The sequence below is a fragment of the Camelus bactrianus genome, chromosome 21, assembly GCF_048773025.1.
Source record: "Camelus bactrianus isolate YW-2024 breed Bactrian camel chromosome 21, ASM4877302v1, whole genome shotgun sequence".
NCBI lineage: Eukaryota > Metazoa > Chordata > Mammalia > Artiodactyla > Camelidae > Camelus > Camelus bactrianus.
Window position 1 is genome coordinate 9,572,403 of NC_133559.1, and position 25,339 is coordinate 9,597,741.

Below are 25,339 nucleotides of genomic sequence, written 5' to 3' on the forward strand. Positions count from 1 at the left end.
TATTCTGAGTAAATGAAACCAAAAGAGAACTATTGTATATAGAGCAGGCAAAATAGACTTTAAGTCAAAAGCTATAATACGAGATAAAGAAGGTCATTATATATGTAAAAGGAGTCAATTCATTAAGAAACTATAACAATTGTAAATATTTATGTATCCAACATTGGAGTACCAAAATATGTAAAGCAAATACCAACAGAACTAAAGAAGAAATAAACATCAACACAAAAATAGTTGGGGATTTAACTACCTTGCCTCTACAATGGATAGATCATCCAGAGAATCAATAGGGAAACAGCAAATAGGAACAACACTACAGACCTAATAAACCTACCAGACATACACAGAACATTCCATCCATCAGCAGCAGAATACACACTCTTTTCAAGTACACATGGAACATTTTCTAGGCTGGGTAACATGATGGGCCACAATACAAGTGCCAACAAATTTAAGGAGAAATAAATTATATCAAGTATTTTTTCCTACCATTAATGGTATGAAACTAGAAATCAATATCAGGAGGAACACTGGAAAATTCACAAATACATGGAAATAAAACAACACACTCCTGAACAACTAATGGATCAAAAGAGAAAGCAAAAGGGAAATCAAAAGATATCTTGAGACAAAATAAAATAAAAATGCAACCAACACTTAGGAATGCAGCAAGAACAGTTTAAGGAAGTAGGTTAATGGCTATAAATGCCTACCTTTAAAAAGAATTAAAAAAGAAACCTCAGATGAACATCCTAACATTATATATCAAGTAACTAGAAAAACAAGAACAAATTAAGCTCAAAATTAGCAGAAGGAAGGAAATAAAAAAGATTAAGCAAAAATAAATGAAATGGAGAATATGAAAACAACAGAGGAGAATAAGAAAACTAGAGTTGGTTCTTTTGAAAAGATAAACAAAGTTGACAAATCTTTAGTTAGACTAAACAAAAAAAGGAAAAGAGGACTCAAATAAATAAAATTGTAAATGAAAGAAGGAGACATTAGAACTAATACCTCAGAAATGCAAGGGATCATAGGAAACTACTATAAAAATTATATTCTGACAAATTGGACAACATAGAAGGTGAATCTTAGCAAGCTTTTGAAGAAGAATTCAAGCCAATTCCTCTCAAGCTGTTCAAAAAAATGGAAGGAAAATAAACATGTACAAAAATATCTTATGAGATCAGAATTACCCTGGTACCAAAGTGAAACAAGAACACTACAAGAAAAGAAAAAAACTACAGGCCAATATCCCTGATGAATATAGATGCAAAAAGAATCCACAAAATACTTTGAATCCAACAGCATGTTAAAAGGATCAAACATTATGATCATCAAATGAAATTCATACCTAGAATACAAGGATGGTTCAATATATGCGAATCAACAAATGGAATATATCAATTTACTAGAATAAAAATTAAAACTATAAGATCATCTCAATGGATGCAGAAAAGGCATTTGACAAAACCCAACATCCTTTAATGATAAAAACTCTGAACATTGAGTATAGAAGGAATGTACTTCCATATAGAAAAGGCCATATATAACAAATCCACAGCTAACATCATACTCAAAGATGAAAAGGCTGAAAACTTTTCCTCTAAGATCAGGAACAAGCAAGAGTGCCCACTCTCACCACTCTTATTCAGCATAACACTGGAAATCCTAACCAGAGCAATTAGACAAGAGAAAGAAACAAAAGGCATCCAAATCAGAAAGAAAGAAGTAAATATTTGTTTGCAGATGATTTGATCTTATATATAGAAAATCCTAAAGACTCCACCAAAAAACTGTTAGAAATAAAATACAGTTAAGTTTCAAAATAAAAAATAAACACACAGAAGTCAATTGCATTGCTATACATTAACAACAAATTATCTGAAAAGAAATAAAACTATCCCATGTATTACAGCATCAGAAACAATGAAATGCTTAGGAATAAATTTAACCAAGGAGGTGAAAGATCTGTACATTTAAAACTATAAATCCTTGATGTAAGACATGGAAGAAAACACAAATAAATGGAAAGATATCCATTTTATGCAATCCTTGTTTATGGATTGAAAGAATTAATATTGTTAAAGTGTCCATACTATCCAAAGCCATCTATAGATTCAATGCAATCCCTACAATATCCCAATGACATTTTCCACAGAAATATAACAAAAAAAAAAAAATCCTAAAATTTGTATGGCATTACCAAAGTCCCCAAATAACCAAAGCAATATTGAGAAAGAACAACAAAGCTGGAGACATCACACTTCCTTATTTCAAACTGTACTGCAAAGCTATCATAATAAAAAACAGTATGGTGTTGGCATAAAAACAGACACAGACCAATGAAACAGAATTGAGAGCCCATAAATAAACCCATGCATATCTGGTCAACTAATAATTGATAAAAGAGCCAGAAATACTCAACAGAGACGGGACAGTTTCTTCAATAAATGATGTCAGGAAAACTGGATATTCATTTTCAAAATAATGAAACTTGACCCATATCTTACAACACTCACAAAAACAAGACAGAAACAAACACATAGATACAAAGAACAGATTAGCAGTTACCAGGGGAGAAGGGGGTGGGAAGAGGGCAAAATAGATAAAAGGAGCCAATTATATGGTAATAAATTGAAACTAAACTTCTGGTGGTAAGCACACTGTAGTGTAAATGGAAGACAAATTAAAACTAACAGAACATTGCAAATCAACTATACTTCAGTTTAAAAAATAGAATATACACATAAAACTTACATAATGTTATAAATCAATGTTACCTCAATAAAAAAGAAAAAATAGAAGAAACACAAAATAAAAAAGAAAAATACATATTATGATTTATCATATAACAGGGTACTACACAACCTTTTACAATAGTACAATAATCTATATGCAGACTTGAAAATATTTTGTAATATTTTATTACATAGGTATACTTCTAAATTTATATTCACACATATGTAGATGGGTTTCTACAAAAAAATTTAAAAATGTGGGCAGAATGAAGATTTTTAATAATACTAAGTATTTAACAATGGGTACCACTTATGGTGTCAGTTTATAGGGAAGGCTTTGATTTTTATATTACATAATTTTAAAATGTTTTAACTTATTTGTTAGCTTATGATTGTTTTAAAATTAAAATACAGACTTCACATCATGTTATCACGTATTTTCAAAAAGTTTGTAAATTAAAAAAGAATTATATTCATAAAGCTTCTAGAGGCTGCAACAAATACAGAACTTTGGATGCAGTGAAACCTACTAAGATTACATCTCATTATAAATAGGGGAGCACCGAGACTGGCCCATGCATACAAAACACGGTGTTAAAATTGAGTGTAGCCACAATAACTTTTTATGTAACTTTGCTTTAATTCTAACTTGGTAACAGTGACCCCAAATGCACTGAGTCTCATATTTTATGCAGAAATAGGATGATTAATGTAAGTGGTAGGGTTAGAGCTCTGTACTGTCTGAGCAGAGAAAGCACTTGAAGGTGGACGTAGCTCTCTGTATGGAGCAGTCCCACAAAATCACAAGTCTTGGGTTTGTGTACTCTAAGCTTCACTGTCCCTCTACCCCAAGATCTCAAGTTCTTTTATCCCGTCCTGTTTTCTCCTGTAAAAAGTTAGAGCACAGTTTGACCTGTACCTGAAAGGACCAATGGGAATTGGGTTCTGACAATAAAGTTCTTCCCATTCCTGAGTTCTTGTTGGTTCTTCTGGGTGATCCCTTCAAAGCTGGAGCTAACATCACTTCCCAGGAGATGCAGAAATCGTCTTATGGAGGAAAACACCTGGATGAGGTGTAATGGAATCCCCCAGGATTTCCGAAGGGCATTTTAGTTATGAGGTGTGGGGTCATGGAGGTTTCCAAAGAGCAGAACCTTCTTTACATAGCATCTTCATAGTCCACATCTGTAAGATCTGCCTTCTTCAGCCTCGAATATATGTCCAAGGAGTCCTAGAAACGAAGGTACATGGGTAGGACCTGAGCAGGGAAGACAAGTAGCCATGTCTCCCACAGGTTCTTTTCCCTGATCAGTCTGGGTGCCCCCTATCATGGGGCATCACTCAGCACATAACTTGGAGCCTCTTGGAAGACTGTGGCCCGAGGCCAGCATTTTGAAAGGGGCTGCATCCCACTGGTGGGCTACACAGGTGCTCCTGAGGAGCAGACAGATCTAAACATGCAAGGCCTTCTCTCATTCGTATGGGCCATTGTTAGGCAGTTCCGTGGGCTAAACTTTTTAAGGATGTCAGAATTTTGTATTCATAAACTAAATTTACCCTGTCACTGGAGTTTATCAAGGACTTGAATTCTGTCCTGAGACATCTGGCTGCTACACCAGATGCAAAATTACAGCTAGACAAAATTACAAAGCGCCTATCTCCTGGCACACAAACAGAGTTGGAATTTCTGCGATTTTCAGAAAGCATTTTTGTATCACCAGTGATGAATTGATCAAGATTTAGAAATTACTGGTTTATAATGACAATAATCACTACTAGTTTTGCTTTATTCAATATTAACATAGTTTTTGACATGTTGTATGTCAGCACAAAGTGTATGGTTCAACAGTATTTCAGGATAAAGATTTTCAAGTCAATAGAATTTTTAGACCAGGCATGCACTACAGTTTAGCCACAAACCACCCATATGTCCATTGCTTTAAAAATGTGTATGTGAGCCCCCCAAATTGCTTTATACGATGACACTTTACTATCATAATCAAATGTTTTTATCACCATGGTGTGGGGAGATAAGGCAGGAGATACACCATGAGAAATTTTGTTTTCCATAAGTGGTCATAATTTTTTAAGTATGAGAACCAGTCCTCAGAAGAAGGAGAAAAAGAACATGGAGGAAAGAACAGGGACTCCAACTCACCTTGTCCTCAGTATGGATCCCCGGGGGTTTGTCTGTGAAGACAAATGTATGTACTGTAAGATTCCATTTTAAATGCTTCACTGAATCAGTGTTAATAGACTTCTTTCTCTCCCATCTGTTTCCCATGGATTTATTTCCATTAATATTTTCAGTCTTGATTTTTCTGCCTATTACAAATATGATTCCCTTGCTGTACAGAGGAAAATTGGCAGCCTGGGTGTGGAAGGGTCAGTAGGTCCCTCCTGGCGTTTGTACCTCTCAGCATTTCTGTGCCCACAGAGTACTGGATGGGTCAACAACAGCAACTAGGCAGCTGCACTGGGGTCTGCAGGGAGTGCATAGTGGGTACCATCTCCAGCGCTGCCATCTGATTGGGAGTGAGATATACAGGAGGCCAAGTTAGCAACAGCACTGGGATCTACTCAAGGCAGCTTCCAGACCAAACGCCAATCTTCAGACAATGCTCTTAGTCAGTTTCAAGGGCAGAAGCAGCAGAACCGAAGAGCACTGCCATGTTGTCATACATGGTCACTGACTATCCTCCTGGTTCCAGGAAAGACAAAAATCAGAGACAGATCCACTCCCTCATGCCTCACCTACTGCTGAGTGCTGTTCCTGCTGCACGCAGTACACCAAAGAGTAAATCTTGTCTCCACTTACAAGGTTCACTGAAAGAGAAAAAGGGAGGCATCAGGATACAGTCCCTTCTTCCTGCCATGTAACTCACTCCATACCTGCCACCTGTCATATCACAGCCATGAAAGCAGACGAGTCATTTATTTTTAGAGGTGGTTGGGACACAGTAGGGTCAGATCTGCATAACAGGCGTCACCTCATTGCCTCTTCCCCGGCTCGCTCTATCTACTTTGGTCCAGGTCATTTGGGAAGCTTTACCATTTTCGTATTCAGGCTGTAGTTGCCCTGGGGCTTGAGAGTTGAGGTAGTTGGATTCTTGGGGTGCAGGGCTGGGAGGATTCCTGCGAACACAGAAACACATGCTATCTATCTTGGGGCGCATCCCAGATGTCCCAGGCATAACTATCTGGGTTTATGAGTAAAATACTGGAGGAGAAAAGCCTGTTAGAAGATGTCCTGAGCAGATACTAATTTATGGGAAAATTAGCAATCAGCACAGCTGTCTGGTGCAAGCCACGGCCCCATACCTACACTAAGCAGGGCATTGCAGAGCATCACTACAGTACATATCCCATGAGAGTAAGTCCTTATCTGACGGCTCGCTGTGTTGTTGCCCACACCCAGAACAGTGCCATTCACATCACAGGGCTCAGTAAATATTGATTCACCCCAGATGGAAACAGGTTGCTAGGCAGAACGAGCAGCTTGAGGAAGGAAAAGCAGTAAATGGTCTTGCATGTACATATACCACTGAAAAATTCTGTTCTGTCTTGGGGTGAAAATCTGGTTTTTGATGGTAAAAAATAATAACAGTATTAAAAGGTATCAACTAAACATGGATATCCCCAGATGGAAGTATTTTAAAAATCTTTTCCTCCACTAATCTTCTAAGGAACTTCATCAACAATTTTTCAGCATTTTTATTACTCTCTGGCCTGCATTAGACAAATCTGTATATAGCTAAATACTTTAAGGCTGTCAAGATCTTTCCATATTTCCATGCTTTCTAGCACTCAACAAAATGACTCACAGACTCTCGGATGTTACTTAATTGATTGAGTAAATGCATGAAACTGGTCAAAATAATACAATGTTCTTATTCTGCAGATTTAGTGAAGGAGCTAAATTGGGAAGAATGATGAAAAGATCTAAATTAATTAGCTAATATGTAAAAAGAGCAGAATCACAAGAGGATGTTCAAACTTTTCAGTGGAAGATCTTTGGAGTGGCATTTTTGGAGATGACAGAATATGAAAAAAGCTCATGAAAGAGAACAATTCACATTTTTGAAACATATTTTTCTATATTATCAGGGCCCACGGAGGAAACAGAGGCCTCACCTGGGTGGATCCCTGGCTGAACGTCTTCCTGCAAGTCAAACAAATGAAAATATATGTCAATTAAGGAACTTTCTGGGTACTTTCATACAGTCCTGGCTCAGGGAATGTGCCTTGTTTCAAGATGCCCAACATAGGATGCCACTGTGTGTCCAGAGGATACTTGACATTTAGGCAGATGCTTTATACTGCAGATGGAGAGACTCCGGTCCAGCTTAGCTAAGCTTCCCAAAGACAGTTAACACCAGGACTAAACTTGAGCCCAAGCTTCTGTACCAGCACACCTACTATATTTTTTAGTTTTGGTTTTACAACCATACTAGGCACTGCCACAGACTCACCATAGTTAGGGTAAAATGTCCAAAGATGCCCAGAAAGCTTGGAATTTAAGTGAGAATCTCACATTGTCCTCTCTTGCCCCATCTCCAACTTGCTCAGTGGAGAACAGGAGACCAAGATTAAACATACAAATAAATACATAATTACCAATTGTAATAAAATGTGAAGCTAAAAACCTTGGTCCTCTGATGAAGAAGAGTAGAAGAGAGTTTTAGGCTGTGTGGCCAGGTGAAGCCTCTTGGGGAAAATAACATTTAAGCTGAAAGGTGAGAAAGATCCAGCAACGAGTAGACTGTGTGGATGTGTGGATGAGCATTTCAGGGAGAAGAAAAACCATGTGATGATACTCCAAGATGAGTAAGAATTAATGCATTGACTTTAACTGGGAGATGGTCAGTACGGCTGGAACTGCTCATTGTATTTCTCTTCTGGCGGCTGATCAGTTACTTTAAATAAATTAAAATTTTTAAATAAAAATTAAATCACAGAAGCACGACTGATAACACATGGGGATAAAGGGCTTAACTAAAAACTTGCACTAGTTTAATAGGCACCATCCCATGAGCTTGGGGGCTGTGAGCAGATCTGCAGGCAAGGTGGATAACGGGACAAATTCATCCTTTATAGTGCACATGTCACAAATAGCCTTATTTCAGTGAAAACAAAGGTCACAGTAACACAGTACTAATCTCTGTATATACTAACCTATTTTTCTTTTGAGCCAACAGCAAAATAATATGGCCATAGTGATGAAACCAACGATGCCAATGGCTCCTGAAGTAAGAAGTTCTTTTCTGTCTTCTGCAGGCCCTGAAGGGAGAGACCTGTGCATGAGCTGCCAAGGAGAAGGGCTTGGGTTTGGAGAGCAGACATCTTGGGTGTGGGTTGAGGCCAAGGTCTGCTCTTCCTGGGGAAGGTAGAGAGGTGGGACTTATTTAGGTACCTAGGGACTTGCAGCTTATCATATGGATGAAAGAAGAGAGGCACCAGCCTCCACATCCTCCACACTCCCCTGGATAAATCTCCAGGACTACACTACCCGCAGAAGCCCCATCTTTGGTAGCACACCACTGGAAACATCGTGGGGGCAGCAAAACTCTCCCAGGATCCTGGGAAAGAGGCACTGACCAAGGTAGCTCCACGCTGTGAGCTGTACCTGTGATGTTGAGTGGCACCACCTCGCTGCGCTGGACCCTCCGGCCATTTTTGGCCTCACAGAAATAGTTTCCAGAATGTTCTGCTGTCAGAGAGAGGTTGAAGGACACTCCTCCTCCAGAGGGGGCTGAGCTGTTCTTCAAGGTGACATCCTCATGATAAAACCAGTATTGGATCGGGGGAGAGCCTCTCCGGGCCTCGCAGTGAAGTTGGACCACGTCCCCCACCACAACCTGGGCCCTGAGGGCCGTGAGGGTGAGGACAGGGCGAGACACTGGAACTGATGGAGATAGTAGACTTTCAGAGAGGGTCTCTGATGATGTGACAGACTCATAATCCCTGCCTAGAAAGGCTCAGCTCTACTGAACTTCCTCAAGGTGCCCCAGGGGAATATGGACCCCAGGTTGTGACACGCTGGCTGAGCTGAAGGGCAGTGGAACTTACTTTTGACAGTGATGCTCACCAGCTCGCTGAGCCTGGGGCCAAAGCTATTGTCAGCTGCACAGTAATATTGCTCAGCATCACTTTCCGTCACTGCAGGAATCTCAAACTGTGCCATCAGTGAACGCTGGGTCTTCACTTCCAGGTTTAAACCCAAGGCCCCTTTGTACCAGAAGAAGGTGATATCTCCTGTGCCTTCAGCAACCAAGCAGACAAGAACAAGCTTCTCTCCCTCCACCAGGTGTCCATCTGGAGGTTGTATCTTCAAGCTTACGTTACTGATGGGGACTCCTACATGAACAGAAGATGATACAGGAGGGCCCTGAGTAGAGACTGTTTCAGGGACAGAGTATGTGTGACAGCATTGAAAGCAAAGTCCTTGGGTAAAGTCAATAGTTTATATAGTTTAATGGTGAGGCAGGGGACAGGGCAGGGGGTGTGGGAGTCTGCTGATTTGGAATTGACACTGCTTGGTTTGATGATGGTAAGGTAAGAAAGGTACCACAATATTCCCATGAGGCTCGGTTGCAATGTTATTTCCCTGCCTGGAAAAGTATGATTCCTAGAACCTGGGTCTCTCAAACTCCCATTTCAAGGTACAATAGTGCAGTGCTTACAAGTCTAGGTTGCAAATCAAACTGCCTGGGTTTGAATGTGGGTCCCAACTCTTCTAGTGTTGCACTTGATCAAATTACTTAACTTCTCTGAGCTTCAATTTCCCATCTGATGAGTGGAGATGACAGTGACAGTTACCTCCTATAGTTGTGAGGGTTCAGTAAAACAGTATGTGCGAAGCACCACAACAGGGCCTGCGGCATATGAACTGTCCAGTGGTTTTTTTTGGTTTTGTTCTGTTTTGTTTTGTTTTGTTTTTTGGCAGTGGTCCAGGTTCACCGTATCACGTTTTGAGCAGGTCTGGGAAAGCCCAGCTTTCTGGAGGAATTAGCATGTGCTTTATGGTATCATAGATACCTCTTTGTCTGAGCGTGGGAGAGGATGCCAGAAATGTCAACCCTGACATGCAATAACACGTTTCAGAGTTACAAAATTACCTCCTTTCCTCTTTATCTTTCAAAATCATGCTTTAACTTCTCTTCCATAAGCTTTTCCCCAATCGCCTTTTCCTCAAAGCCTCCTCATACCACCTCATTCTGATTTCTCCCCTCTCTGTAGTTTCTATTAATAGTCAACCAGTACAGCCTCACCACATATTTCACCCTAATTGTTAAGGACGCCAGTGAAACATCAGCTTCTCACAGTCCTGGACCATCTATTATGCAGCTAATTCCTCTACACCCTCCAGCACAGTGAAGACGCACAGTAAGGGCTTCCTAAATATTCTTTGATTTGCTTGAATGGGAATAGCAAGGGTAAGGGAAGACCCCTTAGGAACTCTGATGAAGAGGAGCTCAGGTACCTGTCTCAGAAAGCACCCCTTCACGCAGGAGCAGAACCAGGGCAGACCAGCCTCTGCCTCGCCCTTCTCAGCCCACCCCAGCAGAGGGCCCCGCCAGCACTCACTGTGCACTTCTATCAGGACTCTTGGGCTCCGTGTGACTTTTTGTTGCATGCTCTTTGCTTCACACCAGTAGGATCCTGAGTCCTCCTTCCACGCGGCAGGAATCTGGAGTTCTGGGAAGCTGTTCCAGTCCAGTCCTAGAGCCAGGTTATCTTTGTAGAAGCGGAACTGGTGCTGGCCATCTAACTTCTGTGGAAAGGTCTTACAGGCCAGGGTCATTGACTTACCCTCTGTGGGCCGAGAGGGGCTGGCTGTCAGGAATAGCCCTAGAGAGAAGAATTAAACATATATTCTAGGGCAATGGGGTTCAGAGTTCCCGATGGGAGGCACTTTGTGTTCTCAGCATTTTTTCTCAACAAGACTCAAAGAACCAGCTAGTTGCACACGCCGACCACCTCCCACATTATCACCCCACCCTGACATGGCTCATGGGCTTCCAGCTGCTCACCCCCTGCACATCCTGCCCTTGTACAGCATCACCTCCTCGCACAAGGCAACCCTTACCTTTGACTTGGTTCTTAACTCTTTGAAGTTTCTGTCCGTAAACTAAAAACTCCAGAGAGAGTGCAGGGATATTGACAACCGTTGCGGAGTGGGCATCGGAGATGGTGAAGTTTGAAGTTTAGAAACTTGTAATCTTTGTAATCAACCATATTAATTATTTTCTCCTGTTCCCTTTTCCTGGATGTCCCAGACCCACACTACCTCTTTCAAAGAGTATGAGACAGGGGAGGATCTGTCAGTCTGGGAAATACTTAGAGGAAATCAATTTCTTCTTTACTGTTTCTCTTCTGCTCCTTTTATTTGCTATTCCAGATGGAAGGAACAGGGGTGCACTTGCCTAGAAATACCCTGCATCCGCACATCCACCTGTGCTTGCTCTGGGGCTTCTGTACAAACCTCTGTAGAAGCCATGTATCCCTCTTTGGCTGTGGGGGCTCTTTTCTGGATGAATTGAAGGTGGGTCAAGTTGTGTTCTGCTTTCATCTCCTCTCCTTACCCATCCCCGTTGCAGCAGCCCATAAAATATCAAGAGCCCTCATAGCATTCGCTCTCTGGGCATTTGTTTATCCAACCCTCAGAGCCTTTGCTCTTTGGGAATCTTTAAGAATATTCCTAAGAAAAGCCTCATTCTCGCCTTAACAGATGAACATGCTAAGTGTTCTAGATCACTGGGGGGTGATTCCTGGGTCCAGTATCTATAATCCCCAAGAATTTCTATTGGAATACTTTACCCTAGGACTTTTAAAAAATCAATTCAACCATCAGAACAGAATGTTTGTTCTGTGTACAGGCATGGAATATCCTGTGCATTCGCCGCTTTCTCTCCTTGGAAAACTGTAGTCCCCAGAGGACTGAGGAGACACACAGCTTTGGAGGCTGAGCAGAGAAAGGAATAAAAAAGGCATCTTGGCACCTAAAACCCACCCTTAGGTATGAGTCTGAGGTGAGGGAGGAGTAGGACACCAGACAGGGCAGTGTGCACGGGTCTGGAGCTCAGTCTTGTAGCTCAGAGTTTGTTTCAGATAGTTCTCAGGCACACAGGCCACCTGGCAAATTCCTGATGACAGAAGCTTTGCTTCTTCATCCTCGATGTGGCTTTGGATTTCTGCTTAGGCTGACTGGTCACGTGCGCTTATGGGGTAAAAGTGGAGCCAGGCACAAAGTGTCATGACATTAACACAAGTCATGAGTTAGACTTGGACAAGCATCAAGTGACGAACCCAGAAGGCTGAGCTGGTTCTGAGTGTCTCTGGTCATAGGAGTTCCTAACCCTGTGTTCCCTAGTTGTACATGTAGCCTGTGTTCTTCAAGGAGCAGGATAACCTCCTTTAACCCTGTGGTTATTATTTTATGCACAAGAAAACAGTCCTCACATATATTGGATTTAAACATACTTTAGTGAAAGACTTCTTCTAGGGGGAAATCTCCTCGTTTCTTCATCTGGTAAGACTGAATCAGGATCAGAGTGATGAAGTAAGTCTGCATAAACAGAGTCGGAGAGAGGAATCGCCCTGGGGTAGCAGTCATGGCTGCAGAGCAGGGCTGAAAATAGGGAAGGAGGCGGCCCTACTGCTTCAGGCTGCACCTGGGTTGAGCACTGACTGTGATGTTGTTCTCCACGGAGGTGTGGCTTCCGCAGTTGCTTCATCCCTCCTGGTGAAGAACCCAGCTGGGAAGTAGACGGGAGCTTTGGAGCTTTCAGGCAGAGGGAAGAAGTTCTTCTAACATCAATTTTTGGTACCCCCTGACTTCCTTGAGCAGAGAGCATCACTCTCTCTGAGATGGGACTTCCCATTAAAAAAAAAAAAAAAAAAAGGCTGTGGTCTTGAGAAGGTCAGAGCAAGACTGCTACACCAGCTGAGCAGGCACATGTCATGTGCAGAGACTGGCATGACCATATGCAACCTGGGCCCAAGGGAGCCACTGTCATCTGTATACCTCAGTAGCTGTCACCGGGGGTCAAACAGTCATCCACAGGCCTCCTGCACTGGCTCAAGTGACAAGATACCCACAGACCGTGAAGAAGAAAAGGAAGTGTGACTCACCAGTTGGTTCGCAGAGTGGAGCTGGGAGAGAAATCAGCAGAGATCAGTACAAAGCAGCAAGTCCCAAACATGCCCGAAGCTTAGCCCCCCCAAGAGCTCGCCCAACGACGTGCTCTCCTCCCCTCGCGCCCTGCCCACCTCTGCCTTCCTCTCTCCTTTTTCTCTTCTTCCCTCTCTGTCTCCTTATTTTCCACCTCTTTCCTGCCCTGCTTCCTTCCTTCTTTCTCTCTGTTCCTTTTCCCACATTCCACATCAACCACTTGCCTACAAAACAACACATAGTCCAGTTTTATGATCATAGAGTGGTTTCCAACGATTTCTCTCATCTATGATTTATGACATGGGGGTCTTTCTTCTGTAACTACTTAGCAGCTCCCTTCCTCAAGGCCATCATCCTCATCCCTTCTCTCAAAAGTCTTGGTGGCCCAGCTCTGGACTTGCTGACTCAGAGTAGTAACAGTCAGACAAGGAGAGTGGACAGGTTCATTCTTAAGACATGATGCCCCTTTATTTAACAATTTCAAAGCAGAAGAGGCTAATGTCCAGAGAAAGAATTTAGGTTTCTCTAAAGATTCTCTCATCTCCCAGGGATTTGACCCTAATACTATGGCACAATGGTCAAGAATGGAAAATTCTGGGGAAAATGCAGGCTTTGTAGCCAGATGATGTAGATTTGAATCCTGGCTCTTCCTCTTATAAACTATGTGACTCTGGGAAAAATGCTTTAACTCTCTGTGCTTTAGTTTTCTTTTCTGTGAAATGCAGATAATAATAGACCTATTTCACAGAGTTTTATGAAGATTAAAAAGGTGATATCCACAAAATGCTTTGAAGAATGCCTGCATTCAATATTTATCTAGTATTCATTACCTAGCACTCAATAAATAATATCTCATTATTATTTCCTATTTTAGTCCAGTTTAGTCTGAAATGTCTACTGTTTTAGGTTAAATGTTCATTTGAATAATTATCTCCTTGGGTAGGAGAAGGGAATCAGTGGAGGCTAGCATGAAAATCATATTTTATTAATTCACACACACAACAAATAATTTTGAGTGCCTACTACATGCCAGGCTTTGTACATGGCCCTGGGGTTACAGGAGGAATGGACAAGAATGACAATCTTTCCTGTCAAGAAAGTTAAATTATAGTGAGAGAGAGCCAGTTTAAAAAGAAACGTGTAACATGATTTCAGAGACTGATCAGTGCTGTAAGAAAAATAAAGCAGAAAAATAAGTTAGAGAGTATCTTGGGATGGGCCTGACTATTTAGATAGATGTCAATTGAATAGAAATATGAATGAAATGAGAGAGCAAGCCTTCCGAATATTGGGAAAAGAGCATTCCTGGCAGAGAAACGGTAAATGCAAAGAACTTGAGAAGGAATGCGGTTGTCCAAGGAAGAGTGAGAGGGAAGATGCATCTGAAACTGCCTAGGTAGGTGGGCACTGGTTGAAACTGGTGTGTGAAAAGTTAAGCAGAAGCCATTCATGGACGGCTTTGTGGACTTGGTAATAGTTTAGGGTTCTATTAATGCTGTAATGGGAGCTATGGACAGTTCTGACTTAATTTACATTGTAAAATCACTCTTTCACCGTGAAAAGAACAGGCAGACATGCAAAAGAAGCAGGGAGAATATTAGTGGGAGTTTAGTCGGGAAGAGTGAGGGTGATGGCGCAGGCCAGGCAGCGCTGGTGCTGTGAAGTGGACACATTTCAGTACAAATCTGGAAGTAGAATCAACAGGCATTACTTACAGAGTGGATGTAAAGGGCAAAAGAAAAAGAAGAATTAAGCATGACTCTTAGATTTTTGGCCACAACGGCTGGAAGAATGGTGACATTTAGAGAAATGGAGATGTTGTAGGGAGAAACAGATTTAAGTTCTGTGGTGGCAGTAGTTCATGGGGAAGATCAAAGGCCCTGTCTGGACATGTTGAGTTTAAAATACATATTAGACAGCTGAATGGCAGATGAACACATGAAAGGTTTTCAAACTGAGATCAAATTTGGATAAATAAGCTTTATTTTAAGCTATTTAGGCTTAACATGGCCCATTAAGTGTCTAAACTGTATAACTTGGGGAAATGAGTATGGATGGAGAAGTCTAGGTACCAACCTTGGGAAAGTCAAATATTTTGAGGTCAGTAAAGCAGCAGGCATTAAGTCAGAAAGAAAACCAGCAGAATACAGTATTCTAGAAGCCACATGGAAAAGTAGTTCCCAAGAAGGGAGTGAACAACTACGTCAAACACTCCTGAGATGTTGAATAAAATGAGAAATAAAAATTAAATCCTGGGTCGGGGATCATAGAGATGAGTGATGATATTAACAAGAACAGTTTCAATGGACTGGTGGGGACAAAGGCTGATTGAAGTGGGTTCAAGAAAGGATGAGGTAGAACTAGAAAGACCTAGAACAGTTTAGCAGATTCCGGGGGTTAAGGATGAGGGAGGAGTTGACCATAAAGGGATTCAGGGTGTGAAGGAATTTTCAAAGTGATAGAAATTTTCTGTGTTCTTACCACGGTAGTAGTCGTATGACTCTAAATCTTTGTCAAAAATCATAGACAGTGCATCCAAAAAGAGAATCTTATAATGTAAATTAAAAATGATTTTTAAAGGAAAGGATAAGAGAACATCAGGTAAAGATAGCAATGCACTGAAAACGGTAAAGGATACACAGAATGGTGAAACAAAGGGAGCCCACATTTTTATTTTTTTAAGATAGAAGATATTATAGCCTCTTTGTATATTTATAGGAATAATCCAGGATGGAGATATACTTTGATGACGGATCAGGGGGGTCTGGAAGCCAATGCACACGTTCTAGGAGAGTCCTGTCTTCAATAGGAGGAGGGAAAATATATCCATGACGGCAGGAGAAAAGGCAGAGTATGTAAAGGCAAAGATGGACAGGCTGGTAGATACAGCAGTAGAAAGATGAGGAAAATTTTCTTCTGACTGCTTCTATTTTCTTCATATTATAAATTGAGAGTAAGAAGAAAGAAGTTTGAGTAGAGAGAAGTAGGTGTGAAGAAATGGTCAAGAATGGAAGACCATTGACTATGAAAGCATTGGAGGATTGTGTGGCACTGCTGACGGCCACCTGAGATTGGTGGTGCTACATTTGAAGGAAGCGAAGCCAGCAGGATTGTGCCTTTGGTTTAAAGTCACAGTCAGCTGCTTAGGCAGAGGTGTAAAGCATGCAGAAAAGTGTGTTAATCAGGAGAGTGCTATGGGGGCAGAGGGACGAAGGTGTATCCAAGGTGAGGGACTGCAGAATTTAAGCTAAGTATTATAAAGAGTGAGGACATGACAATGGAAAAGTAATCTTGGGAAGCTGAAGACATGTTGAAGATTCAGAGAAAGAGCTGGAAATACAGTATAGCTGGGTAGAGGGTAGATACTGAAAACAAAGATGTTGGAAATGGGACAGTTTTTGGTGATGATAAGTTCTAGGATTTGATGGTAGAAATGGGGAAGTCAAGGAAGGATAAATGAAAATAGTGTTGATGGTAAGAGGGCAGGGAACTGAGAGGCCAATTTGTTATATGAATTATCTTTGTGGCTATCAAAACCGCCAAGAACAAAGTCAGAATTAATAGTGAAAAGAAAGACATACAGTGAACACTTCCTATGAGATAAAAGCTAAAATGATAATTTTCTTCTTTCTGCCCAACACTGACCCCTCAGTAGGAAATAGAGATCTGAGTTCACCTGACCATGGCCAGGTAGAAACTTAGTCCTGAGAAGTCCCAAAGCTCATCAGGAGGCAGGGTGCTAGTGGTTGGAATCCCACACCCTTCTCTGAGTTGCCCTACTCACCACAGATCAACAGCAAGAGCCTCAGCAGCATGAGGACCAGGTCGAGGTTGACTGTAACTGAAGATGCTCTCTCACTGAAAATAGAATTCACCTCAAAGGTAAGAGGCAGTGGCTTGTCAGAGGAACTCAGGCTCAGAAGTCACACGATTGAAAGCACAAGTTTACGGAAATAGAAGAAGGAACAAGAACCCTCTGGTGGCCAATCTCTATTTCCTCTGCTCTGGATGCCAAGAAAATTAAATATACACCTTTTTTATAATTTGGTTCTATTTCCAAATTTTGAAGATAATGCATAATAATACATCAGCGCCTTCTTCAAGGACTCATGTATCTCAGAGGAGGTTTCCCGGAGGCCATTTCTGACTTTGATGAGAGTCTCCTCAGGCAGGGGTCCTGCTGAAATTCAAATATCATGCCCTTCATCTTTGATGTCTCCTCAACCATATCTAATCAGCACATGCTTTTGTCTCAAAACAGCCTCTACTGCAGTCACACTAGGCACAAATTTCAATAAGCCAGGGACTGATGGGCTGTCACCCTGGTTATGTGAAATGTCTGACAATTGTGGCATATGATGATTTGTGGGGTCAAGCTACTCGTAAGATACTAGCTTTCTCATTTAAGTGTTCACCGTGTACCATATGTGAGCATGAAACAACTGAAAAATAAAATCGAGGGGAATTACAGTCTGGGGGATTTTTATAAGTGAAATACAGGAAATAGACATATGCAAACTATCTTCTGAGCATTTGGGGTCAGTTCATTATTATCACTAACCCTGGCATTTGTAATACTGTTCCTCCCCTCACCCCAAATCAGGGTATCTATGATCTCTCCCATTTCTTCCTTACATACGTTGGGGCTATCAGTTCTCCACACCTAAGGCCTGTATATAATTCATACTGTGGATCTGAGGGGAATAAGCCGTATTAATTTTCAACATTTCCTGAGTCTTTGAGTGTCTAGAATTAAGCATATGTGGAAGCTAAGATATTAGGGGACATAGGAAGATGCTATTCAGCAATGGCATCCAAGTCCAGGTATCAAGTCCGAAGAGAAAAATTGAGAAAAGAAACAAGCGGCCAATGATGTGCAAAACTGGAGGGGAGGAGGAGCAGTGTTGGGAGCAGACTAAAGGACCCTAGGAAACTGCAAGAAAACAAGACAAGTATGCCACAGCTTTGTTTATTGACTTGAGAAAGCCTCTATGGGGATGAGTTTGCCTAGTTTAAAGTTTCAGGACCAAGGCATAAAATACAATGAGAATAAACAAATGGGACCTAATTAAACTTACAAGCTTTTGCACAGCAAAGGAAACCATAAACAAAACCAAATGACAATCTACGGAATGGGAGAAAAGTTTTGCAAAAGATGAAACTGACAAAGGCTTGATCTCCAGAATATATAAGCAGCTCACATGACTTAACAAGAAAAAAACCAAAAAACTCAATCCAAAATGGGCAGAAGACCTAAACATGCAATTCTCCAAGGAAGACATACAAATGGCCAATAGGCACATGAAAAAATTCTCAATATCACTAATTATCAGAGAAATGCAAATCAAAACTACAATGAGGTGTCAGCTCACACCAGTCAGAATGGCCATCATTCAAAAGTCCACAAATGACAAATGTTAGAGAGGCTGTGGAGAAAAGGGAACCCTCCTACACTACTGGTGGGAATGCAGTTTGGTGCAGCCACTGTGGAAAACAGTATGGAGATTCCTCAAAAGACTAGGAATAGACTTACCATATGACCCAGGAATCCCACTCCTGGACATATATCCAGAAGGAGCCCTACTTGAAAAAGACACCTGCACCCAATGTTCATAGCAGCACTATTTACAATAGCCAAGACATGGAGACAGCCTAAATGTCCATCAACAGATGACTGGATAAAGAAGATGTGGTATATTTATACAATGGAATACTATTCAGCCATAAAACCAACAACATAATGCCATTTGCAGTGATATGGATTTCCCTAGAGAATGCCATTCTAAGTGAAGTAAGCCAGAAAGAGAAAGAAAAATACCATATGAGATCACTCATATGTGTAATCTTAAAAAAAAAAAAAGAAAGAAAGAATGAACAAGAAAGACAAGAAAAAGACAAGACAAATGAACAAAAATATAAAGCAGAAACAGACTCATAGGCATAGAAAACAAACTTGTGGTTGCCAGGGGGAGGAGGGTGGGAAGGGACAGACTAGGAATTCAAAACTTGTAGGTAGTGACAGGTGTATATAGAAAAGATAAGCAAGATTATACTGTATGGCACAGAGAAATACATACAAGATCTTGTGGTAGCTCACAGTGAAAAAGTATGCAACAATGAATGTATGTATGTTCATATATAACTGAAAAATTGTGCTCTACACTAGAAATTGACACAACATTGTAAACTGACTATGACTCAATAAAATAAAATTTAAAAAATTCAATTAGAAATGTGGAGCCCTCTAAACTCAGAGCATAAGACTTTTTTTACATACCCTGTGCTGTTTCACACCTTTCTCCTGTGCACATGTGTGCCTTCACAATTCCCTCAGATTAAAATATCTCTCCCCTCCTTCTCCATGGGTTTAAAAGATTTTGTGCTTTTATTTTTATAACATTAATACATAGAGATACACTAAGAAATGGAACATGCATATAAATTATGCAGGACTGTAATGAACGAAAAATCATGAACCCACTCACAAAGATTGTAATGCGGTACATGGGGGTAAGAGATGATTTGAGAGGTGGTGAGTGAAATGGTGAGCCACCAGACAGGAGAAGAATGTGGAAAGAATTTTATCATGGGGTTTCCACCATCAGGATAAGAATTTTCACAAGACGGTGGATCTGGATTCTTTTGGGAAATCACTTTTTGCTCCATGGAGCAGTGATGAGGGCACAGAGGTGACTTGAACTCACATTTAAGAGTTTGGGGAGGTGAGTACCATGGCACAATACAGAAAAGAGATCTACAAGGCTCACTGGTCATATCCAGCAAACTGGGACTTGACTTCCATAGGGGAAGCTCTGATGGTTCATTTTATGTGTCAGTTTGGCTGGGCCACATGCCCAGATGTGCAGTAAAAAAAAAAAAAAAGAAAAAAGTAGAAAAGAAATTTTCATTCCCAAATACTATAGATGAATAAAATGTGGCCCATAGAAGAGAAAAAATTTGTTTCAAGACACTGTATTAGATTGGATTACTGCTTCCAACTATTGCCCTCCTTCCTGTAAGAGAATTATATATGCTTTCTCAGTGTCAGGGGACTTGCTCAAGTGTCCTTTGGGAGAAGTGGATGTGCCTGATTCACTGGCTTTTCACTTGGCTATAGGACATTGGCCAAAGGGATGTAAATGTACAAGGTATTTGTGTCTCCAATCAGACACTTAATTGCAGTGGCACGGTTTGATTTGACTGCTCCTCAAACCCCTTCTGAGAATGAGGAAACAGGGGAAACTTGAACCCAGCCCATGGCCTGCAGCCAAGCCCCGCTGAGGCCAGCTGAGCCCAACTTGGTTACCCTGGGCAAGAAACAAAAGTTTACATCGTAAGCCATGAGATATCCATACAGATTATTTATCACAGGAAAAGCTAATACAGTCTCACAATAGATTCGTTGCTGGTTACTATAATGCATTATCACTTTGATTTCATCTTCAAATTAATATTACTCATTAATGAGACTAAAGAAACACAGATAGAGGGTAAGTTGTGAAAGGCTTTAGATGCTATACTAAGAATTTGGGGGTGTAATATCCACACGGGGCATTGGGCCAGGTTGGGCAACAATGGGCTGGAGAAAGCATCCCTCATCTAAGGGAGCAGTTGCTACTCTGTTCAGTTGGTCATTGTCATGAGGTTAAAACCTGTTGCTAGATCATCTGGTTGAGACCAGAGTTTTGGAACTATATGTAAAATCTACTAATTTTTAAATGTTCGAGATAAATTTAAAATTTTGCTTAAATCAAAGCATTTCTGTAGAGCACCACAGCTTTGTGACTTCTGCTCTAGGTGATGGGGGTGATGGTAGGGGAAAGACACAACTAAACATATAGAAGATGAATTAGTGAGGGGATAGCCTGCACATGACGGAGATCTGAAGCAGGAACAGGAATTGAGAGAAGTGGACTTAAGGAAAAGTTTGAGAGAAAACTTGTGGGTGTGCAGGAAGAGAGAGACAAGTTGTTTTTTGTCTTTTTCTTTAAGGTGGGATCATAAAGCCACCATAACTGTGATGGTGATGGAGAAGTAAGATAAAGGTCAGGACATAAAGAGAAGATATTTGTACATTTCAAATCTGTTGAGTTTTGAACATTATGAGCTAAAAAATTTACTCACTTTACAGATGAGGAATTTACAACTCAAAGACGTTCAGTAATTTTCAGAGTTTTACCTGTGATAAGAACTAAGGCTGATATGACCCCCAATGGCTTTATCTTATACTTACGTTGTAAGTGTAATTTATACACTGGATTTTTAAAACTTAGTAAGAAAAAAAAACAGATTGTAAAATACCTTGTGAAATTTTATATTGATTAAAACTGGAAATATTTGGGCTATATTAAGTCAAATAAAATATATTGTTAAAATTAATTCCACTTGTTTCTTTTTTAAACTTTTTTCTAATGTGGCTCCTAGAAAATTTGAAATTATAAATGTGGCTCATGTTACATATCTATGGACAGAGCCACCCTAGACTGTGACCCTCAACAAGAAGATGCATTCTACCCCTGCCCACTGCCAGTCTGTACAGAACACATGGACTTGGGCCATTAGGCACACCTGTCCCATTATTATGTGTCAAATCCCATAAGATGATGCGTTCACCTCAGAGGAGAAGAAAAGAAACCCTAGGAGGGGCAAGTGTGAGTCAGGGGAAGGATAAAAATGGCAGGATCTAGTTTCCCAGGAATCTCTCTGGAGAATTTTGGGTCTAGGGTCCTGCTTCTGGAAGAAATCATGAGATGAAGACATTCTTACAACTTTCAGAGCATATTCATGAATTCAAATAAAGTTGTGGCCAATTTTATTGACTGCTCAAGGTCTAGGTCATCTCCCCTTCAGAATAGATTACTGGGTATCCTGATGAAGAAATACTGAAGTAAAGGCCGAAATGATGCTCATGAGGCAAGACCTGGGTGGACCTCCTGGGAGCATCCCATGATGCTGGGGGAGCTGGGTGTCCACCTTGGGCTCTCTTTCCTACTGGAGAAACCACAGGCCCAAGGAGGTGCTCTCGGGGTGGCACTGTAGCAGCCTAGGGGAGGGGCGATGCAAAGTGCAAGTGCTCCTTCTAACCTTAATGTGGTCCCTCTCAGTCCTGGTGGCCCAGGGTGCTTTTCAGCCTTACCCTCTGGTTTTGGGAATTTCAACAGTGATGTCCTGTCTGTGGATAGTTGCTAGCTGGTCTTCTTATGAGGACTGAAGTGTGGAATGACCTATGTCACCATCTTGATGACATCACCTTAGCTCATCTGTGTTTTAATAAGGAGAGCATGCGCTATACATGTCACCTGCAGAAATAAGTTTATTGGTCATCCATCCAACCAGAACCACTCAAGGGTAATATGCTGTAGTGGTACATTTGTTATAGGTCCTTGTCCCTCATTTTCAGCTCCGTAAATCTGATTTTATAAATACAGTGAGAATTGATTCATTACTGATAAATGAGCTTACCTAACTAAACTTACACCGGACAGGTGAATTATCACTTTATTAATTTAAAACAGGAAAGTTGGTTAGGGTTATTTGGGTTAGAAGTACAAAAACCAATGAGACAATTTGAAAAAAAAGTTTAATATATATCATAAATGTTATATATTATATATGTTATAAATTATATATATACATATGTTATAAATACACAACAAATTGTCACAGAACCAAGATCAGTCATCTCTGGTCCTCTCTGTGCATCTATTTAGTTCATGTCATGTATCTCTGTGGAAGGGTTTCCTCTCATTCTCTTATCTACGTGGTATGTGGAAAATGACTACCCACAACTCCTGGGTTAACTTGTCACAGGCCAGTTACTTGAAGAAACTAATTTACTTACAGTTACAGTTCCTGTCTCCTGGGAAGGGGTGATTCATCCAGCTTGAAACAGATGTCCACTCTTGGTATCAACCGTGGCCAGGATGGCATAATTGTATTGTTGAAAAATGCCCCTTAGTATTTACCCAAAGGAGTTGAAAACTTATTTCCACACACAAATCTGCACACAGATGTTTCCAGAAGCTTTATTCATGAGTGTCAAAACTTGGAAGCACCAAGATACTCTTCAATAGATAAATGGATTTTTTTAATGTGGTACATCCAGACAATGTGATATTATTCAGTGATTGAAAGAAATAAGCTATCAACCCATGAAAAGACATGGAGGAAACGCAAATGCATATTACTAAGTGAAAGAAACCAGTCTGAGGAGGCTACATACTGTATAATTCCAATTATATGACATTCTGGAAAAGGTAAAACTCTGGAGACAGTAAAAGGGATCAATGGTTGTCGGGGATTAGAAGGGAATAAGGGATGAATAATCAGAGCATAGAGGATTTTTAGATGTTGAAACTATTCTGTATGATACTGTAATGGTAAATACGTGCTTATAAATTTGTAACGTATGTAAAATGGTAAACTATGGGATTTCGGTGATAATGATATTTCACTGTAGGTTCGTTGTAACAAATGTACTACTCTGCTGGGAATGTTAAGAATAGGGGAAGTTATGCCTGTGTGAGGGCAGGAGGTATATAGAAACTCGCTGTAGCTTCTACTTCATTTCGTTGTGAACTTAAAGTGGCTCTGTTAGAAAAAATCAAGTATTAAGATACACACACCAAAAAAAGTCTGCAAGGAACTCTCAATGAGCATCTTGCATTGTTGTTAGGGGGAAGAAGGTGTTCAGAAGACCATCAAAAATAAATATTTAAAATAAAACAGAGTTAATTTATACCAGAAATACAATGATGTGTGGACCAAGTTTCACATACCCACATATGACTGCATTTGCTGGCAGGTTCTTTTCTACCTAATCCTGCCTCAAACGCCATCCCTGGAAAGCTGACATTCCTGCTTCCCCTTAGGTAGAAAGAGTTTATCACGCAGAGAGGCAACTGTTGAGACTTCAAGATGTACTTTACTAGAAAGCATAAATGTAGGCTTGTTGCAGCCACTCAAGTTAGTCTGAGTCTAAAGTTGTCCATTTTTAGGATTAAGTCATGATACTCAGCTCAGTGCTGCTCTGTCTTGCCTCAGACTTGCAGACTTCAAAGTCTGAGTTGATAAAAATAAAATGATATCATCTGATTTGCATGAGGCACAACTCTGGACCTCCCCAAACTCTTTTTGCATCTCTTCCTTTCCCTTCTGCCAGTGGCAGCTCTATGCCAATATATTTTTCCTAAGATAATTCATTTGTGAGATTCTTCTTGTTAAATGCACAGCACATTAGCAAGTTGTATGCAGATGGTCAACAAAAATATTTTACTATGGGCATTCAGGGGATGTGAAATCTCTTCTCAAGTGTCATGAAAATCTCTAGGATCACAAATCCTGCTCTGCTCTTGAAAAATGGTCTACTGTCATCAACGAATAAGAGAATAATGAGGTGTTATGGTGATGAACACCTGAAGCTTGAGAAAAAGAGTTCAAAAAGACTCTAAGCTTTCCTGCCACTTCCATAGATAATTGTTTACCCATATTTCCTTTCCAATATTCTTTTTCTTGTCGCATTCCTTTCACGTTCTTTACAGACATAGATCTTGTCTTAGAAATGGACTGTCATGGTTAAAGGAACAGGCTTGGGGATCCCAGGCTGGCTGAGAAGAAGCAGGAGAGGAGAGAACCAATGTCAAAGGGTCAGCAGTGAGGAGAGGGTGACTGGGAGTGCATCTTCTCCAGCAAGAAACACTTCAACAACTCATATCTCCAGGCAGCGATGGGGCTACTTGGCTCTGAGAGCCAGGTGTGGCAGAGTGTTCAGACTCCTGTTGAGGGGCTGAGGGAGCAGCAGGTAAAGCCTGCAGGCCCAGTGCTCATGCTGGGCCAGTCAGGGCCCCATGAGAAAGTAAAGGTCACTCTGGACCTGCAGGTCAAGCACCAAGAAGGTCAGGATTATGTTCTGTAAAGAGAAGAAGAATGCACAGTTAGGATGCAGACATGCCAAGAGGGGATTATTTCCTTCAGTCACAAAGAGGCCAAGAAAAATGGGGTCCCAGAACAGGAAAGGAGACCCTCCTAGAGCTTCATCACACACACGTCTCACACTGACGTGAACCAAGTCGGAATCCGGTGCAGTGTCCCAGGGACTCATTCAACCAGCTCCCATGTGAGTCACAGGCAGCGTTCACATATTAACGCTTCTTACCCTCACACGATCACAGAGCTCTTCAAGAGAAATGGGATAAGTGTCTCCCTTTGTACAGATGAAAATACTGAGTTTCTGAGCAGTGAAGTGACTAAGATTACATGGCCTCAGAATAGCAGCAGCAGGATTCAAAGCCTAGTCTTCTGTCACTAAATCTCTCCTCTTCTGGGCACTAACTGCTTGACATCTCTGGTCAACGGTCAGCTCTTCCCTGGTTCCATAGCTGAGGGTTAACCAAGCAGCCATGCACACCAGCTTCCCAGCCTGATT

The 25,339-nt window shown here is 41.0% G+C and overlaps 2 protein-coding genes across 5 annotated transcripts in view; both read right to left on the minus strand.

Annotated features, from left to right (window-relative positions):
• Positions 1-2,911: 2,911 nt before the first annotated feature.
• On the minus strand, positions 2,912-16,956 carry LOC105070503 (Fc receptor-like protein 1). 4 transcript variants are annotated; one of them, XM_045518023.2, is made up of 12 exons: positions 16,700-16,956; positions 12,876-12,896; positions 10,554-10,592; positions 10,329-10,463; positions 8,811-9,098; positions 8,368-8,646; positions 7,917-8,021; positions 6,876-6,903; positions 5,794-5,876; positions 5,496-5,567; positions 4,900-4,931; positions 2,912-3,972 (listed from the first exon to the last, which is right to left on the minus strand). In XM_045518023.2, the coding sequence occupies exons 1-12, from the start codon at positions 16,728-16,730 to the stop codon at positions 3,901-3,903; spliced, it is 1,185 nt and encodes a 394-aa protein (XP_045373979.2). In that variant the 5' UTR covers positions 16,731-16,956; the 3' UTR covers positions 2,912-3,900. The 4 variants fall into 4 exon arrangements, with proteins under 4 accessions (XP_045373979.2, XP_010955222.2, XP_045373980.2 ...); XM_010956920.3 differs by having other exon boundaries at positions 10,329-10,592; positions 16,700-16,945; XM_045518024.2 differs by lacking the exon at positions 8,368-8,646 and having other exon boundaries at positions 10,329-10,592; positions 16,700-16,939.
• A 5,970-nt stretch (positions 16,957-22,926) lies between these two features.
• Positions 22,927-25,339, minus strand: part of CD5L (CD5 molecule like) — a 47,712-nt gene continuing 45,299 nt past the window's right edge. Inside the window, exon 7 of the mRNA XM_074349634.1 lies at positions 22,927-24,823. Within this exon, the coding sequence (XP_074205735.1) occupies positions 24,795-24,823 (29 nt within the window). The 3' untranslated portion in view covers positions 22,927-24,794. The remainder of the gene's footprint in view (positions 24,824-25,339) is intronic.